Here is an 18,366-nt window from a genome sequence, read left to right on the forward strand (position 1 = left end):
GTATACAACAGTCTCAGATTCTGAAAAAACTATCATAGAATTTGTTTTGTTTATATTTTGCATGATCTCTTTCACATTATTCTTTTCATTTATTTTCCTCCTGTTTCAATCTGTGACACATACAATGACTGACTGTAAGACATGTCACTTACGTTGATGTAACATTTCACTTCCATAAAATTCATTTTATATTTTCTCTCAGTTCATACAGAAACATGGTGATGATCCTAATGGCTGTCCCTGGGCGACAGTGTTGTTCTCACACTTTCCTCTTGTTCTTCCCCCGCCCTCCTCTCCGTCCCCGACCCTGAGGTTTACTCTGGAACACAGAGCGCGCGGTGACCATGGCAACTTTATCGTCATAGTCACTGTCCTCCCCGCTGCTGCTGCTGCGTTCTGCCTTTAGGCTGCTGAGTTTTGGCGGAGCCACGCGGGGGGCGGCCTCCTCTTTCCAGTCTCCAGCCCCTTCCACTGCACCCAGAGAGAGGGTGGAGTCTCCCGACCCCAGGAACCCCCCTGCCCACTTCGCCGGCTCCTCAGACTTGGCCTTCTCCTCCTCCTCCCCTGTCTTCCCCTTTTTGGTCTTTGTTGGGGAGCTGTCCTCTTCATCCTCCTCTTCCTCGCCTTGCTCCTTCCTCTTCAGGCAGGTGACGGCCCGCCGCAGGCGCTGGCTCCGGATGGCTTGGCGGTCCTGCTGCTCCAGGCGGAAGAAGGAGTCGATCCTCAGCTGCGTCTGAGGGAGGGGGGGGGGGGGGGGGGGGGGGGGACACCCTGAGATGAGGACACACCAGGCCTACATCTAATCTCACGTTATATCAGAACATACAATACAACATATCACATTACCAAATATTACACACCACAACAAACAGCATCACCTCATACATGGGCATAGCGTGCCATCGTTTCATACCATATGTGCCTTACAAAGTGGTCCATGTTTACTCCTTTCAAATCAGAAGTATGTGCTGAGGGAGAGAGCTTCCAGAGGAGAAAGCTGCCGTTTTAATGATGGAGAACTAGTGGATTCAGCCTTTACAGATCTGTCTCATCTCAGGAGACAGTGACTCGATGCATTGACTGGAGCCCACCTTATACGGACTACATATTGACCTACCATAATAGCATAGCATACCTAGTAAATGATAGTAAATATAACAAATATTCTCCTGCCCTACATGAGTGGGGTTACCAATGCTGGTATGCCATGCATCTCCTGACTAGTTGTTGTCTGGCTGGCTGGCAGTTGGTCAGCTGCGCAGTCAGATGGACTGATAATCGTCACCCTGTCCGTCTGCCAATTATTACATTACTTAATGGTTTGTTTGGCATATACTCTCATCTAAAGTGACTTAAATGGTGCAAATTTTACATTTTATCCACTTGAAAAGCTCTTCACTTGAGCAATTCAAATCAAATTTGTTTATATGTTCATTTGGCCAGAGGGTACAATAGCTGACCAATGACCGATCAATGACCAATCTAAGAAACGAACCTTCAACTCCATTGTTACAAGACCGCTTCCATTAACACTACGCCACACTGCTGCCCAGTCATTACGTGTCACAGTGTAACTGTCTCCAGCCGTAGTTACCTGCTGCACGCTGAGCTGCTTCATGACCGGCTGTAGAACGTCCTCTGTCTTCTTGCCGCTCCAGCCGAAGCGACTCAGACAGAAAGTGAAGCGGGTTAAGGAGGAGATTCAATATTTCTGACAGCTACATACAAAGTGTGCATGTGTGCACACACGCCCCGTTTATAATGACTGTGGAATAATACTATATGCTTACACCCAGTGTCTCTTAAACACAAAAGAATAAACACTACTGCTCAAGTCAGTGTATGCAGTGCACAAATCTACACACGCAGACAGGATATTCCTTGATGTTCTCCAGGTCGGGCCGGCCCCAGGTGAAGGTGGCGCTGGATTGGTCCACGGCGGGCTGCAGGTAGGCCTGGGCGACCGCAGGATTGGGAAAGCCGGGATGCAGCTCGATGTTTCTCAGCTTCTTCTTTACTTTGGTTTCATTGGGATTTGCAACCAGCTTCTTATTCTCCTGGGCCTCTTTCCACCACTCACTGCATGAGAGACAGATAAACAGAAACCAATATTATGCAGCACAAATTCCAACAAATCCAAAGCTGAGGTTTTCTGAGACCCTGACAGATTACAGTAGCTTTTGAGGGTGCCCAGAGCAAATTCATGAGATACACACAGCACGGCATCACCACAGGAATACACTATTCACTAGACTTCAGTTACATGTTTAAATATTGCTTTCTACTTTGAATAAAGAAGGAAAAATTCAAGGTCTCACGAGAAACTGATTAGCGGCTCCATGCCTGGTCCTGGGAATTCATTGAGGATCTCCATGCCTGTCACATATCCCACACCTGCAATGCCCTCCGTGTAGTCACTGCCAAGCAGATATGCCAGATTTATGAGCTTGGAGCGGTCCAGGCCTACAGAGTCAGGAAACAAGGAAAGGCTCAAACAGTCTGACTTTAACCACCAGGAAGTGTCACACGACAAAGAGAACGTCATCCAGACCCCTGTTGATTCATCATGCAGGAGATTTTAAATGAGGGCTGGAACCATTTAACACCAGACTACACCAAGACCATCCAAGACCAATACACAAAAGCCTACACAAGATCCATGAATATGACCTCATCCTGGTAACCCCAGGCTGGTCCAGGTTACACTCACCCAGCTGAGCCTGAAGGTCGAGGTACTGGTAGTGCTCCACGTATTTACTGTGGCTGAAGAAGTTCTTGTAGACGTGGCGGCCACCGAAGAGCCAGATGTCACTGTCGTCGGTGATGGTGCCGTGGGTCTGGTCCGATCGGTCCAGCACTGCGCACTGGGCCTCCGCTTCCATCGGCGCCACCAGGAAGGGCACGCCAAAGAGACGCAACAGCTCCTGCACAGAACCAACTGGACTGAGCTGGCGGCTTGGGGGAAAAGGGATGCTTGGCACTGTCTTACTGCAACTCCAGTGTCACAGCTAGGACCAACCTCACCCCCAAACCACTCCCAAAGCAGGGTTTTCTTTAGGTCATGAAGAGAGTTTAGTGACATTCAAAACCCATCAAATGAAGCACACACTTAAGTTAAGGTAATACGAGGAGCACAAAAACTTTAGGTGTTGGGTTTAGTCGTGGTTTAAACACAGGTTAAGTGGATGATTCATCACTCTCAAATAGTTGAATAGATTATCTATGTGTTTAAGTTAAATAAGAGATTAGTTGCATGTGCTCAGTGTTTTGGTAATGTGTTTAAATATGTATGCGTTTGATATTTGTCATAACAGTTTGATAAGTGTGCATGTGAGATCATTGTTTATACACAAGAATTTGTATTTTATCACTGAAATCAGAAATGAGGTTAAATGTGTATATTTATCTAAACAGAGACCAAATATGTATTTAAACACTGATAGAGTTCAAATGTGTCAATTTAAACATTGATTAAAGCATGCATTAGATCACTTTTTTAAAATATTTCTTTTGATTCCAGCACATTGTCACCAGTTCAGTGGTCACTGAAGGCAGAAAGTACAGTGAACACAATTCAGAGAAAATCATTCAGAAAAAAAAGGGCCATCGTGGATATACAGGGAGGTGCTGTGTATGAAGTCATGTGTTCCACCAATAGTTAAACAGGGGGACGATTAGGCGCGCGCGCGTGTGTGTGTGTGCGTGTTTACTGTTAGAGGTGCCACCTGGGGGCTGTAAATCCTCTGCTCTCTTTCAGAGGGTATTAAACAGTTGAGTGAATCAAAACGGAAAATCCGTTCCTTGCCAGGGTATATTCTGCTTTATGGGAGCAGTGTGAGCATGAGGGGCGGGGGGTGTTAAGCTTCTCTAATCCTGATGGGACAGTATAATATATGAGAATATATTGGGCGGGGGGTAGAGGGTTAAACTTCCCACATACTGATGGGACAGTATTTGAATGGGACAGTGGGGTCACACCAGGGTTTCGACAGCTCAGATGGTAAATAACTGGCACCACTCCAGACATTTCCATCCGTTCCCCTAAGGCCCCCTTCCTTCTCAAGAAGGACACTCCACACCTACACACACACACACACACACACCTACACACACAAACACACACACACATACACACAGCTGAGTTTAGCTGCAGCTCTGAACTGTGCTAAACAGCAACCCAATGGCCCCTAACAACCCACAACTGCCGATGCCAATTACCACTCTTTACAACACAAGACATATGAGACAGAGCCCATGGATCTGGGTAGATCAACTTAAATACTCTGGAGGGCAGTGAAGGAATTTCTCTACAATGATCTTCACAATCAAATATGAAAAACACAGAATAGTCTTTCACTGTTCACACCCTGCAAACTACAGATGCAGTGCTGATAGCAGAGTAGGAAAAGTAGTGCTAGAGGTTTTTTCAAATTTAGTTGGAACTGAGGTTCTTTTAACTGTATAACTTTAAAACGTAAACTTTTCCGAACTTTTTCCGAATTAAAAGCCCCGCAAAGATCTGACTGTGCTTTGACTGAATATTGAAAATGGATCATGGCTGCTTCCCTGAAGGTCTGAATACTGAACGCTGAAAGAACCGCCTGTTCCTTTTTTGGTACAATGTATTCTTCAATCATAGGCTCAAATGGTCCTGAAGATGCATCTTGCTTTCCGATTGGCTCAACAGTGAAAGGCTGTGTGCAGAGGACAGGCCTATATTCTACATGTAGAGTCAGGGACAATGGCTTCAGACCACGGCTATTCGCATACCATGTTGGGCACATCTTTGGGGCCATCTGTCTGGTTGGCTATTGTTGCCACAGTCTACTCTGGCTTAAAGTTTACCCACTGGACTTGGATATCGGTAAACAAGAGCAGAGATCTAATTTTAGAGAGCGGACCAGGCCCTGAAGCACTGCCATTGGAAACACTGTCTATCCTGGTGCTTCATATCCACCAGAGAGACCTCCGGCCTCAAAACAAATGCACTACGAGACATACAAGCTCTCTGCTGATCCCCTCAGATGAGAGTGGTGATCTAAGAATGCAACATATAAATGATAGGGAATGCTGGCACTCTGTAGTAGGATGAAAGGAGGGCAGCTCCCTTTGTTATCCTGTCACCATTGTTCCATGTGTTCATGACAATAGCAGTGTTGTTTGGGGGTAAACAGCTGTGACTAAAGCCCTTGCTGATGCCCGCATCAAGGGACACATTTTTTATTTTTGCACAAGGTGATGTGCAATGAGTGCACTTATACAGATGAGGATATCTCCAAAAGGTGCTCTTGAAAAACAAGGGTGAAACTTATGGAAAAGAAATAGGTTCAAAAACTCCCAAGGGAGAGAAATCCCCATAGCAAAGAAAAATTCCCCTCAAAAAGTCAGCATACTCAACTAGTGAACATAATAATAATCTTTATTTTAAACAGCAGAGCAAACAGATCAATGTGTTCTGGCAATAGCTTTTTTGATCTCCCTTTTTTCATAAATATTTTTTTACTTGCAGTCATCACTTGAATAGCTCAGTGGGGAATGCTATTAAGTAACCCTTAATAAATTTTGCCTCATAAATGCAATGAATTACCGGTTCAAAAATTCCTGCAGAGACGTTGCCTGTTATTACATTCAAAGGAATGAGACAATTTTTCACCATGCTGCTGCAGGTTTGTATGTACACAGCTGAAGTCTAAGCAATACAAAACAAACAAACCTTTTGCCAGCAATTATTAATATATGTTTATAGTCTTCCGATTTGCAACACTTGTCTCTGCATTTAGAAGAAGCCAGCCGCACCCATTCTGCTTTAGCACCACTCCAGAGAGTTGAAAATGAAATGACTTGTGAAGGCTTGCAGGGTTGATTCCACACAAATGCGATGAATGGAACTCTGCTAGTCAATTACATCAGTGCCAGCATTCTCGTTTTATATTTTGCATTCAATAATTTCACATACAATTATAGTTCTTTCACTTAATTTTTATACTAAGCATTACAATTTAGCGTTGCACTGATGTATGAGGCGGACGGTTGATCAAGATATACATTCACATTGTGAAAATGTGACTGAAACATAAGTAGCGCATTGCTACATACAGTACCAGTCAAACGTCTGGACACACCACATGCATTCAAAGCCATTTTGATCTAAAAACTTGAAACTTGTTTCTTAAATATAAATGAGTTAAATAAATATAAAGTTCATATATCACTTCATAATTCCATTTGTGTTATTTCATAGCTGTGATGTCTTTTATTCTACTATTATTCTACAATATAGAAAATGGTAAAAATAAAGAATAAAAGTTGTGTTCACACTTTTGACTGGTGTACTGTAAGTGAACACCGAATGTTGTGAAACTCCAGCAGAAACTTGTTCAGCATGGGGGGAGACTCACCTGACTCTCTAGGCACATCTGCCCTGTGACCGTGGCAGCGACACGCTCCTGCTGCTGTTTCTGCGCCTTCAGGCTGCTCTCCTGTGACTGCAGAGAGCTCTCCAGCTGCACTAGCTCCTCCTGCAGGACAAAACGGGTGCCACACCAAGTAAAACCACAGACATGTGGGTACCAACTTTAACGGATACACTTACTGTATGTTCGATTGTGGGGGAAGTCGTTAATGGACGTCTTCTAAATGAATGTAATGTAATGTAACATCATCTCAAAGAGTGCAGGGATATGACTGGGAAAGGGGGAGGAGGCGGGGTGAAAGGCACAGATGGATAGGGGGAAGGGAAAGGGAGTGGGGTAAGAGGTGACAGCTGGGATCAGGCATGGCAATGGAAGGAGTGGGAGAAAGGACGAGAATGAGTGATGGTTGTGGGGCACAGAACTTGCCAGGAGTTCTATAATGTCATGTAATGTACGACTGTAATGAAGTTTAACAGGTGCAGCAGCAGCTTAGTTTACCATGTCAATGTGGGCCCAGTCGTTGGCAGCAGGAGCAGGGGAAGGCTCCTGGGGGGGCTCTTGGGGGGGCTGGATATCCTGCTGCTTCTCACCATTTGGAGAGGGAGACCCGTAACATGAGGACTCTGATGGGGGATCTCCCCCTTCTCCCTCCTCTCCCTCCACTCCTTCAGGGGCCTTCTCTGTCCAGTTCTCTTCTTCCATCTTCAAGGGTTGATCATCTGGCTCCACCTCCTCCTCCTCCTCCTCCTCTTCCTCTTCCTCAGACACCTCGATGAAGCTCTCTGTGGGAACATGAAGAGCACTGTTTGTTCCATCACTGTAGCACAAGCAGCAGGGCAGAACACATAGGACACACATGGAACAGAAATGACCTCTGAAGTCCACACAGCAGTACTGGACACTCGCGCTTAGACCAGGAATGAACACTGTAACACACTCGCTACTCATGAACACTAGCACATAGTGCACTAACTGTAACAGAACAGATGCACTACAACGCTAGTGGACCTACCTTGTGATTCACTATCTTCACTCTCCCCCTCCTCCACACTCTGTCTCACCCCCTGCTCACTTTCCTCTGAATTTTGGGCAGGCAGTGGGGTGACAGCTCTCAGAGGTCTTTCCTGTTGGGCATCTTCAGAGGTACTTCCTGTCTTGGTGGCCACTTCCTGTTGACTGAGTGGACAAGCATGTACAGCAGCTGCAGGGTGAGACTCTTCCCAGTTGCTGCCTCCATTCAGAGCCTCTCTCTGTATAGAGTTCAGTTGGTTCAGTGGTTTCTCCAGGGAGACATCTGAAGAGCTGGAATCGGAGAACTCTGCATCTTCGAGAGTGTGGGGAATAAGGCATCCATCCTGCTTGCGGTCTACACTCTCCGTCAGCTCTGCACTCTCTCTCTGTCCCTCACTCTCCTTTCGTCCTGCTCTCTGCCCCTGTTCTGCACTCTCCCTTGGACCCTCGCTCTCCCTCTGTTCTTCGCTCTGCCTCAGTCCCTCACCCTCCGTCTGTCCCTCGTTCTCCCCCTGCCCTGTTCTCTCCTTCAGTCCCATGCTGTCAAACTGTACGGTGGAGCTGAAGGCCCCGTTTCTTTTTTCGGTGGCCTCCTCCACCTCCTCCTCAGAGCTGCTGATAATGACGCAGCCTCCGATGGGTGAGGCATTGCGGGGTAACTCTGCATGCTGAGGGGGGGCTGTGTGGTCCTCTGTCAGGGCACGCTGGATGGCCAGCAGGGTGCGAGGGGAAGGTGGCCCTGCGACCTGCAGATTTTCCGGTTCCCAGCTCCTGACTTCGCTGTCCTCATCTGAGCCGCTGTCCATCATGGCTGCCTGGATGGCCTGCAGGGTCCGGGGGGAGGGAGGTGCCCCGGCTGTGTCGTCCCTGCCAGGTGGTGAGGGTGGCTCCTCCTCAGGGCTGTCCTCTGACACAGGTCGCCACAGTGGCTCCGGTCTCTTCCTCGCCGCTCTGGTGCTGCTTGCCCATGGCAGCACAGCTGGCTGCTTCTCTACAGCTTTCTCACTGTTCTTAGACCCTGAAAAGACAATAAAATCCACATCACACAACAGCCCTACAGCATCTTATTTGGTCAAATTCCACCGTGTGTGAAACTGGACGTGTCTTTTGCCAACAATGTCAAACTTCGCTCCATTGAGGATAGGGGTGGGCACATCGGTCAGCGTCCCCTAACTGCACTGATTCTGTTCTGCATCTGCCTCCTGGTACACTGTGGAACTTGTAGGGTGGGAAGTTCGCAGTAGGCATGAGTCTATGCATGACTGGTGACTAGAAAAGTTGGGTGAACAAGGGTGTAAATGCAAAACTACCAACAACTCATTCCTCTGTGCTCTGTGCACTCCTACCTTTTACAAGGATGTAGTAAGTATGTACCTTCATTAGTGTGTGTGCGTATGACTGCAATGACTGTATCTTTTATGGGGATGTCGTGTATGCACTGTGTGTCCTTTTGATTGTGTGCATTTTGTGCGGTCCTACCTTTGATGAGGATGTAGTGAGAGGTGTCCTCAGACACGAGGCGCTGGGTCTCCACGTTGTGCCCCTCCCCCTCCTCTCCCCTGTACTGCTCCACCACTGCCCCAGAACTCCTCTGGTTCATCTCCTTCTCCACACCCTCGATACGGTGGTTCAGCTTGTTCCGATGCAGCAGGCCCGCCAGCTGGTACTGAGAGAAGTCCCCAGATCTCTGGGAGGAGGAGGACATGACACACACGCACACACACACGCATGCACACACACAAACTTAGAGTTTCTTTGTTTTGAAACACATGATGGTTTACACAGGAGTTCAGGATGGTGAAAACACAGAGCAAACTCTAAGTCTGATGTGGAGAGATTTCCTGTGTGTGTGTGTGTGTGTGTGGAGAATTACCTCAGGAGGCTTCTCAAACATGGTGCGGCGCCTCTTGCTGAACTCTTTCATGTCCTTCAGGATCTCGTGTTTCATTTCTGCAGGTAAGACGGCGAATTCCTCTGAGTCAATGTCCATAGCGTTAGGGTTCTCAAACATCATCTCCTGCAGGACATGAAGAGAAATGCCACTTTCACTGAACAACCAAAGACTCAGTAAAAGGAAAAAACTAAGACTGATACATCTATAAATTGAACTAGACGGCACATCTGATGCACTTATTCATTGTGAAACACTGCTGTTTCTGCTCATCAGAGCATCAGTGTCCCTTTCAGATGTGCCTTCATCCAAAATGTTCCTCAGACACACCGTTGTGTGACACCAGCTTCTGACATGCCCCCACCTGAAACATATATTGCCTCTGCTCTGTCTGCTCCCACTCTTTCTCCTCCTCCTCATCGGAGCTGTGGGAACAACGCAAAGATCAGCTGCAAAGGAACCCTCAGAACGAACTGCAATAAGCAGAAAGGAGTAGAACTGAACAGAGCATACCCAGAATCAGGCAATGCCAACACGTTAGATAGACAAACAAAATCTTGCATGCGTACATGTTTTGTTTGATGGACATGTTGCACCAAATTAGCCTGGTCTATTGCCCCAGTCCACTCCACTTTTAACTCCATTAGTCACATGTGTCACTATCGGTCTCCTTTAGTCACAAGACAGAGTGCGTGGGACAAAAGAGCTGTTAGCATTAACTGTGGAAGCACAGACGTGCTGTCTGATATGCACTGATGAAGAGAACATAAAGGACACCATCAGGAGGCTCCTCCATAACCACAGATTTACTGTACATCACAGAGCCGAACTGATGTTGGAAAACAACTTAAAAAGCAGCATACAGTAGTGTAATAGGCTAGTGATTTAATGGTGAAGTTTCTAGGGCAACATATTAAACTTGTGGCATCTAGTGGTCTCTTGCAAGAACTACACCATGTTTGAACCCTGGTGATGTACAAGCGGCAGCTTCACCTGTTCTCCTCCTTCTCCTCCAGTGCAGGCAAAACGTACATATCGTCCACCTCCTCTCTTCTCACAGAGGAAATGCTTGGGAATTCCTCTTGACTGTAATAAAAAAAAACACAAAACAGACGGTTTGTGCACTGTTCTCCTACAATAAAAGCACCCCTCATTGGTCAACACTGTTCATTTCCGCCCTGCTTTCCTCCACTCTCTTCTCACCTCCTCTCCCCCAGCGCTGCTCTTATTGCTTGTCTCTTCATGAGGGTCTTGAGAAGCTTCTCATTGGTCTGCTTGGACTCTCGGGTCATCTCCTCCTTCCGCTGCCTCCTTTTGGCCTGATAAAACAGAAGGCAGGTCAGCACCCTTCTACCACACTGTGACTATCCCGCACGCACACCCTCACTATGACCACCCACCCATCTGTCCCTTCTATATTACATTACACTATTGTCATTTAGCAGACACTCTTATCCAGAGCGAAATACAATTTTTGTCCATTTATACAGCTAGATACTTACTGAGGCAAGTGTGGGTTAAGCACCTTGCCCACGGGTACAGTGCCAAAGTGCCAGGAGGGAACTGAACCATGAACCTTTCGGTTAGCCCTACTCCTTACCACTGTGCTACACTGCCGGCCCTATAGCATATTCACCAGCACAGTCGGCCTGTCCATCTGTCCCTCCACGCAAGCACTCACCACAGTCTCCCTCTTGAGCAGCGGCGTGTCTCCGTCGAAGACGAAGACGGGCCTGATGCGGAAGAAGAGCAGCTTGCAGAGCCGGTGGAAGAGCGTGAGGAGGTGGGCATTCTGCACGCTGTTCCCATCCCGATCCCTCACCCCCTTCACGGCCTGGTTCAGCCAAATGCTGATGTCTGCGCAAAGGCTGAGGACTATACAAAAGCTGCACACATACACACTACACATTCACAATCAGCCACTTTGCACACACACACACACACACGCAGACTGCATACAGTCGCCTCCTGGAATCTGCATGGATGCTATTTAAATACTAAGGTGGATTTTAATGTGACAAAATACATTTCCATCTGCTTGACACCGTGAGGGATGAGGCAGAACAAGTAAGATTAAACACTTCATTATGTAAACACTGTTTGACCATCACCTGCTGAAGGTGCGGTGAAGGTGAAGCATTGCCTTACAGAAACGACACGTGAAAACAAGATGACCCCAACCCATCCCACTGTTTACTTGGAGCACCTGGACGCAACTGGACATAAATAACGTATTCTCACTCTGTGTTACCGCCTCTTTAAAAAAACAATCAAGCCCTAGGTGACTACAGCACGCCGACAGAAGGATACCGACAGCCAGAATCTTCCCTTCCAGCGTCTCTGGATTGATGGGCTTCCCTGTGCTCTCAAGCAGCTTCCAAAGTCCTTGCACTCCCATGACAAGCTGACACTACACCTGCACAACACAGCGTTGTACTAGCCTTGCTTGTATCGTTTCAAACTAGAAAACATTTGCTTGCCGGCAAGGTGTCTGTCTGAAAAGAAGACCGGTAACAATACACACGTTAGTTACACAGGATCTGAAATAACTGCAGCCAGCTTTTATTTGCACTACTTACAGTCAGCTAAGTTATATTAGCTAACCTGTTCAAGAGCAATGTCATTTATAATTATGTGTATCTTCTACAGTCATATACCTTGCAAGCTAGCTAACTGGTAAACACGCAGTACTGTGTCCTTATGGGAAGAGTGAGCTTACCCCTGTTGCGCGTCAGTCAACTGCACTCAATGCACATGCGTATGGTAACTATATAGCTACCTAGACTGATCGGCACGTCGTGATTTTTGTCAGTGTGTTCTATCATAATAATAATTACACAGATGTCGTGTGAATAACAGTTACTCAGACACAGGATGTGAACCGAGTTTGCTTTGTTACTGAGCCTTAAAAGATGGCGACCTATGACGTAAATCTGAGACCCCAAGTTCAATCGTACTTGTCCGCTAAATTTAGCCTAGTCAACCGCCACCGTGTACCATCTGGCGGAAGCAAGGGGCTGAACTGTGTATCAATATTTATCTTCCTTGCGACACCGTAGATGTGCGTGCTGATAGTTCCGCCTTTGCGTAATCTCTTACATGTAGTTTGTTCGACACCCAGATACGAACCATTCATGTTTAAAATGTATTTTTGTTTCCTGCGATTTGGCATGGAATTGTTGGCTGGATTTCAGTTAGCTAAAATTGCGTCATCATTTACGTAGAGGATCTACCTGCAGGTGACGATTTCCGGTGATACCGAGATGGCGGATATGGCTGTGAACGCGTAACTATCGCAGAGGACGTGTCAACACGGTAATCTTATGGTTTTTATTGACTGTATTAGTAATAATATATTTTTGTCATATGACTGATAGATTATTTACATGTTGGACGTAGCTGTGTATCTGTTTTTTTTCACTTGAGAGTTTAAAAAGTCAGCTTCTCCGTTCAGATCGGAGCATGCCGGTTTCCTCAGACTCAAACAGTTAGATAAACGGATTAATGAGTAATCGAGACGTTTAATTCTCTCCTGGCTGCATTTCTGGCAGCTCATAGCTGGTTTTATTTTAAATTATTTAAGGTAGCGTAGGTTTTTTTTTCTTAGTGTAGTTAGGAACGGATGGTGTTTTCTTTGTTTACATTTGCTTCGTATTACGATAACAAGTGGGCCACAGATGCATGCGAGAGTGTTGGCACTTGTGAACGGAAGTAAAGATGTGAGCTTCGTAGTAGTGTAAACATACCTTACATCGACATAATTTATCCTTTTTTGTTAGATATGGACAAATGTTTTTTTCATGAAATTACGACTAATTTATATCATTATAAGAAGAGACACTTGTTATCAGACCTCTAGCCGCTCCATATTCTTGATGGCATGATCGCTTTTTCTTAAGCTACAGGAGTGGAAAAGATCCCCTGCAATCATATCTGGTCTCCCTCCTCTGCCTGCTAGGAACTCTCCATCATGTCTGCTGCTGTAGACCTCAAAGGTGAGAAGCATTATATTCATCATCATATCATAAAGTAGTTTTAAAAACAGTTTTTTCAGGTCCTAAAGTTTTTTTTCTCACTTCATCCAGTACTGAGATGCAATGTAGCAGCCACACAGTCATGGCACACCAGCCATCGTGACATTTATCTAACATGGCACTGAACCTCATTACGTTTCAGATGTCTCGTCTCCAGCCGTGGTGCCGGTTCGTGGCCTTGGCGATGGGATGGAGATGGACGAGCCACCTGTTGCCCAGGAGATCACCCCGGACCCGCCGGTGAAGGTGTCCACACCCCGGCACAGTCCCTGGGCCTCGCCCCCAGGGGTGCTCCACCTGGGCAAGGTGAGCAGGGAGGCCTGTGCGGAGGTGGAGGCGGTGCGCATAGTGGTGCCCCGATCTGCCATCTCGCACCACGTCCCCAGTAAGAGTGCCCGCTCGGGGGCTGGTGAGGGAAAGGGCGAGGCCCAGCCGCAGCTCGAGGACCCCCCAGCGGACCCCCGCAGGGAGATCCAGGACTGGCGGAGCGCTCTGGACAAGCTGCAGAACTCAGAGCGCAGACTGCTGCAGGACAAGGAAGGGCTCTCCAATCAGCTGCGTGTCCAGACTGAGGTACCTCTTGTTGTTATTGCCCCCTTGCCTTACCACACTTATCTTTTTGTGTGCATGTTGATTCTAAAGAAGCAGTTAAGGGTTCCAGTAAAAAGTACGACATTGCCATAGCCATAACTGCTCATGGTAGTATGTTAAAATGTGAATGATAACAACATGAATGACCAATTTCATGTCCTTGTAATGAATTGGTACGCATGTACAGTACACAGTTTTTGTAAGCAGAAGACAATGATCCAATATGTACTTTTCTCCTGTTTAGTCAGTGGTGTGAATAGATATGGAGGGCACTATGTGAACACAGTATCTGTTACAGGCTGGAGGGATGGATATGTGACTGTAGCCATGTGCTGCTGTATGCGTGATACAGACAGAATCTGTGTCCAGGTGTGATTCAGCGGTGCAGGGGTACAGATACAGATGGCTTTTCTCTTCTGTGCAGGTGAACCGGGAGCTAAAAAAGTTGCTGGTGGCCTCTGTGGGGGATGACCTGCAGTATCACTTTGAGCGTCTGGCCCGGGAGAAGAACCAGCTGATCCTGGAGAACGAGGCATTGGGCCTCAACTTGGCCCACACTACAGAGCAGCTGGAGCGCATGAGCATTCAGTGTGATGTCTGGAGGAGCAAGTTCCTCGCCAGCAGGTGTGTGTGTGTGTGTGTGTGTGGGGTGTATCTCTGAATGTGCGAGGTGCATGTGTGCGTGTGAGAGAACTGACTGGTTACCTGTTCTCTCTCCAGAGTGATGGCAGAGGAGCTGACCAATGCGAGGGCAGCTCTTCAGCGCCAGACCAGAGAGGCCCAGAGCGCCATCCAGGACCTGCTGAGAGAGCGAGAGGAATTCTCCAGGGACATGCTGCAAACACACAGGTAACATGCTCGCACAGTAAAGTCCTGATTCTTAAAAGAGGATGCATAGAAGGAAATTTAGGAGTGTTCTTACATTCTCCCTTTTCCAGCGTGGCAATAATGAACGTGTGCTGTGGTCATACAGGTCTTTGGAGCAGCTGCTGGTCTCTCTGCAGTGGGGCAGACAGCAGAGCTACTACCCAAGCGCCCAACCCTTGAGCACAGGAGAGCTGGCTGCAGCCAACCGTAAGCTGGCTGATGCCGTGAACTCACACCTGCTGGGAAATCTAGGCAGCAGCAGTCTGAAGAGTGATCAGGCCTCCGAGCTCTGCAACACCCCAGCTGAGAAGATGGCAGAGAAGGTAGGGGGCTTCTCTGCTCTCATAGAAAAGAAGTAATATTTTTTCCTTCAGTATGAGCATTTGTGACATTGATAACCCTGTTTTATTCCCTCACAGGTGCTGAGGATTCTGGACCCCATTTCTGGCTCAGACAGCAATTTTGCAAGCCCCCTTTCAGACTCCTCTCCCTCTGCCTTTCTGCCCAGTAAGAAAAGCATTGGGCGATTCCACCCCTACACCCGTTACGAAAACATAACCTTCAACTGCTGTGAGCGCTGTAGTGGTGAGCTCATTGTGCTGTAGGTGAGGCCCTAGGCTAAAGGTCATATATCCTCCTACTGGTGCTGTGCTGTTAGGTGACTAGCGAGTGTCCCGTTACGGTCGCCTGCTGCCCCCCTTCTTCACCAGCCTCCTTCAAATGACAGCTCGTAAGGGTAAGCACAATAAGGTTTAAGGTTAAAGACATTTTCTGTAAATAGCAAGGCTTTTACTCTGGAGAAGAGTGAAATTGCACTGTGAGTATGTAAAAGTTTAATCTTACTGAATTTACTACAGATGACCTCTGTGTCTCCTGAATGATGATTGACCCTGGATGTGTAAGATCTATGTACATGTGTTACACTTGACTACTAGCGATCTGGGCTGCTGTGGTTGTGACAGATGTTATCATGCTTTCCTGGCAGTGCTTCATGGGAACACCCTCATTGAGAAGGTACTACGTATTGGAGCTCTTGATAATATCTGGAGTTTTGTAAAATGGCAAAAGTGCAATTTCACAAATAATATACTGTATATAAAGACACAGTATTTTTCCACAAGGATGGATACAATTTCAAAAGGTGTAATTCAGTGTTTTACAGGATATTTATTTATCAGCTTGATTTTGTATTACTGGAGTATTATTGACAGGAGATGCATTTCATTTGTGTGTGAACTCCTGGTGCTGCAGAGCAATCCCTGCTTGTACTTGACACACCTTTCATGACATTGAGTACAGGTTAAATTTTCAGTGGGGTGCATCTGTGCTGGGGTTCTCACTGTTTTGTTCAGGCCGGTGATGTGAGCTATACTGGGCTCAGATGTATTCTAGATTGTATACAATACAATATAGGTGGACAGTTTGTGTGTAACATTAAGCTGCTGTGGAATCATGTATAGAAAACAGAGCTTGTTGTTGTGTACAACTTTGTGAATCATTTGATAATAAAATGGATGGAATTTAACCAGAAGTAAAGTGTGATATTGGTGTAACACACTGCCATTTCCTCTTTAGCAGCACAGTCTCAGAATTTCAGAATGCCTACACCTCATGGTCAGAGCTACAATATGTCAATCACTGTATTCCCAAATCCAGTTAAGGTAATGGAGTCATCTTAAGAGTCTAAACAACACAGTTCTGCTATTACAAAAAAGGTATTTAACAATCCAGGGCTCCACAACTGCTTGTTGTTACTGTCTAGTATGGGGTAAAATGTTTAACCAAGAAAATCTACATCTGTAAAAACCTTAAAAAAATATTAGGCAGCTGTGATAGCTGCAGTGGCTACACGATGTGTTGACCAGCCTAGCAGATCATGAAATGTCATAGAGAAAAGGGATACAAGGATTTTGAACGAAAGCTGGTCATGGATTGCACCGATTACTTGATGTATCAACGACGTGTCCATTTTTGCCAAATTGAATTGACTGGGGAGGACAAAGTAAGTTCTCTACATAAAGTCCCTAATCATTCCACAGTTACAGATACATCTCCAAAACCAGCTTTGACTGTAGTTTTTCTTGCACGGTACCAATACCAGCAGCATGGTTGGACACTACATCCTAAAAATGATTGCTTCTCAATCTGTGTATCATAAATATTTATTTTGAAACTGTGTATAACCGCCTGCAGCCATATGAATATGAAATGAATTTGGTTAAGAGATTCGTAAACAACCTCTGGCAGAAACCAGTGGGCTCGCTCACTGGAGACATGTAAGGAAATGTTTCCCTGTTGAAATACAAACTTCCATTAACTTCAATTTCTCTGGAAGAACACATGCGCTGGATATGATTTCTCAACAGAAAAAAAACTTTTATTTACACAGAACTGCCCCCTCCACCGTATGTATGACTATTAGTCTTTTGGACTTCATGTGGGGGCAGGTGAACCGAATGAGTAGATTAAAAATGCACATGGTAGCTGTGGATAAGAATGAGGGAAAGCTTTCGGCACTTAATTGCTTGCAAAACAAAATGTCCAATAAGGTTATACAGCATTTTCATATTTCATTTTGTGAGTACTGCTAACAAGAGAGATAGGGTGTATAATTAGCTTGCCTTTTAATCTTTGTTTTTCAAAAGTCTGGATGTTGTAGACTAACAAACAGCTACTAGCAACAACAGGCGGCACGCCAGTCAAATTAAGTTGACTGCTGTAATGCCTTATCAATCCTGGATGAAATTAAACACAAAGTAAACAAACCGCTGTGCTTGGTAAATGGACAAACTCTGCAAGTTGAGGCACATTTTATGAGTTTCTTTGAGGCGCCCAGGGATGAAGCACCCATTTCTAACCTTGTGAATTAAAAATGGCAGTTACATTATTCACAAAAAACTAAACTGGTAGCACAGGCCTAACAGACTGTTGTCATCAATTGTGCACTGAAGGATCAGTGGGCTGAAACTTGCATTCTCTCTGGAGATTGTTATGCTCATGACCTCAGTCTTGCTATTCGTCAAATGGCGAAAGCCATCTCACAAGCACTTTAACTTTATTGAGTTTAGGGCTGGATTTTACATTCATAAGCAGATATAATGGATGGATATAGTTTTTTCATAGCTATACCTGAATCGTAGTTTCACTATAGAGCAGTGTGGAGTGTGCAGAGCATCAGAGCTTGAGGAATAGAGGAGAGAATGAGCCAGTCAGCCACCCATTTTTACACAATTACTGTACTACAGCCAGCACATCCTTACAAAAAGCTCCTGTGGCTATATCAGTTAAAATGCACTGTAAATACTTTTTCTTAAATGTTGCATCATCATCTTAGATTAGATCAGAGCTGTTTAGATTATATGTGTGTTATATGTAAGTTAAATATACAGAGGATTTATTTTTCTTGAACACTTGGAACTCGCCCATCTACACAACTGAACAGCTAAAAGGTCCTTCACATTTATTTATACCCTTGTTATATTTTAACAAAAATGTGACAACAGGAAAAATGGCAATGTTTTGTTTTACATGAACTGAATGTACGCTTACTTTTAACACT

The 18,366-nt window shown here is 45.8% G+C and overlaps 2 protein-coding genes across 3 annotated transcripts; one reads left to right on the plus strand and one right to left on the minus strand.

Moving 5' to 3' along the window:
- Positions 1–239: 239 nt before the first annotated feature.
- ercc5 (excision repair cross-complementation group 5) lies at positions 240–12,221 on the minus strand. Its single transcript, XM_036541025.1, has 16 exons — positions 12,035–12,221; positions 11,626–11,810; positions 10,997–11,172; positions 10,519–10,634; positions 10,309–10,401; positions 9,680–9,740; positions 9,298–9,441; positions 8,904–9,111; positions 7,426–8,442; positions 6,912–7,195; positions 6,399–6,518; positions 2,711–2,924; positions 2,319–2,463; positions 1,879–2,079; positions 1,595–1,679; positions 240–733 (listed from the first exon to the last, which is right to left on the minus strand). The coding sequence occupies exons 2-16, from the start codon at positions 11,711–11,713 to the stop codon at positions 260–262; spliced, it is 3,426 nt and encodes a 1,141-aa protein (XP_036396918.1). The 5' UTR covers positions 11,714–11,810; positions 12,035–12,221; the 3' UTR covers positions 240–259.
- A 337-nt stretch (positions 12,222–12,558) lies between these two features.
- Positions 12,559–16,313, plus strand: blzf1 (basic leucine zipper nuclear factor 1). 2 transcript variants are annotated; one of them, XM_036541027.1, is made up of 7 exons: positions 12,559–12,630; positions 13,215–13,310; positions 13,492–13,922; positions 14,365–14,564; positions 14,661–14,789; positions 14,914–15,130; positions 15,227–16,313. In XM_036541027.1, the coding sequence occupies exons 2-7, from the start codon at positions 13,286–13,288 to the stop codon at positions 15,410–15,412; spliced, it is 1,188 nt and encodes a 395-aa protein (XP_036396920.1). In that variant the 5' UTR covers positions 12,559–12,630; positions 13,215–13,285; the 3' UTR covers positions 15,413–16,313. The 2 variants fall into 2 exon arrangements, with proteins under 2 accessions (XP_036396920.1, XP_036396919.1); XM_036541026.1 differs by having other exon boundaries at positions 12,560–12,630; positions 13,221–13,310.
- Positions 16,314–18,366: the final 2,053 nt, after the last annotated feature.

This window comes from Megalops cyprinoides, chromosome 11 (assembly GCF_013368585.1).
Source record: "Megalops cyprinoides isolate fMegCyp1 chromosome 11, fMegCyp1.pri, whole genome shotgun sequence".
Taxonomy (NCBI): domain Eukaryota; kingdom Metazoa; phylum Chordata; class Actinopteri; order Elopiformes; family Megalopidae; genus Megalops; species Megalops cyprinoides.

Bases quoted from the DNA above. Each gene is read 5' to 3' on its own strand.
- blzf1 (XM_036541027.1), top strand. From the start codon at position 13,286: ATGTCTGCTGCTGTAGACCTCAAAG. The intron at 13,311-13,491 runs GTGAGAAGCATT...ATTACGTTTCAG, and splicing joins TGCTGCTGTAGACCTCAAAG to ATGTCTCGTCTCCAGCCGTG. The intron at 15,131-15,226 runs GTAGGGGGCTTC...ATTCCCTCACAG, and splicing joins CTGAGAAGATGGCAGAGAAG to GTGCTGAGGATTCTGGACCC.
- ercc5 (XM_036541025.1), bottom strand. From the start codon at position 11,713: ATGGGAGTGCAAGGACTTTGGAAGCTGCTTGAGAGCACAGGGAAGCCC. The intron at 9,741-10,308 runs GTGAAGCTGCCG...TTGTTCCCACAG, and splicing joins GAGGAGAAGGAGGAGAACAG to CTCCGATGAGGAGGAGGAGA. The intron at 734-1,594 runs GTAACTACGGCT...CCCCTCCCTCAG, and splicing joins AGCAGCTCAGCGTGCAGCAG to ACGCAGCTGAGGATCGACTC.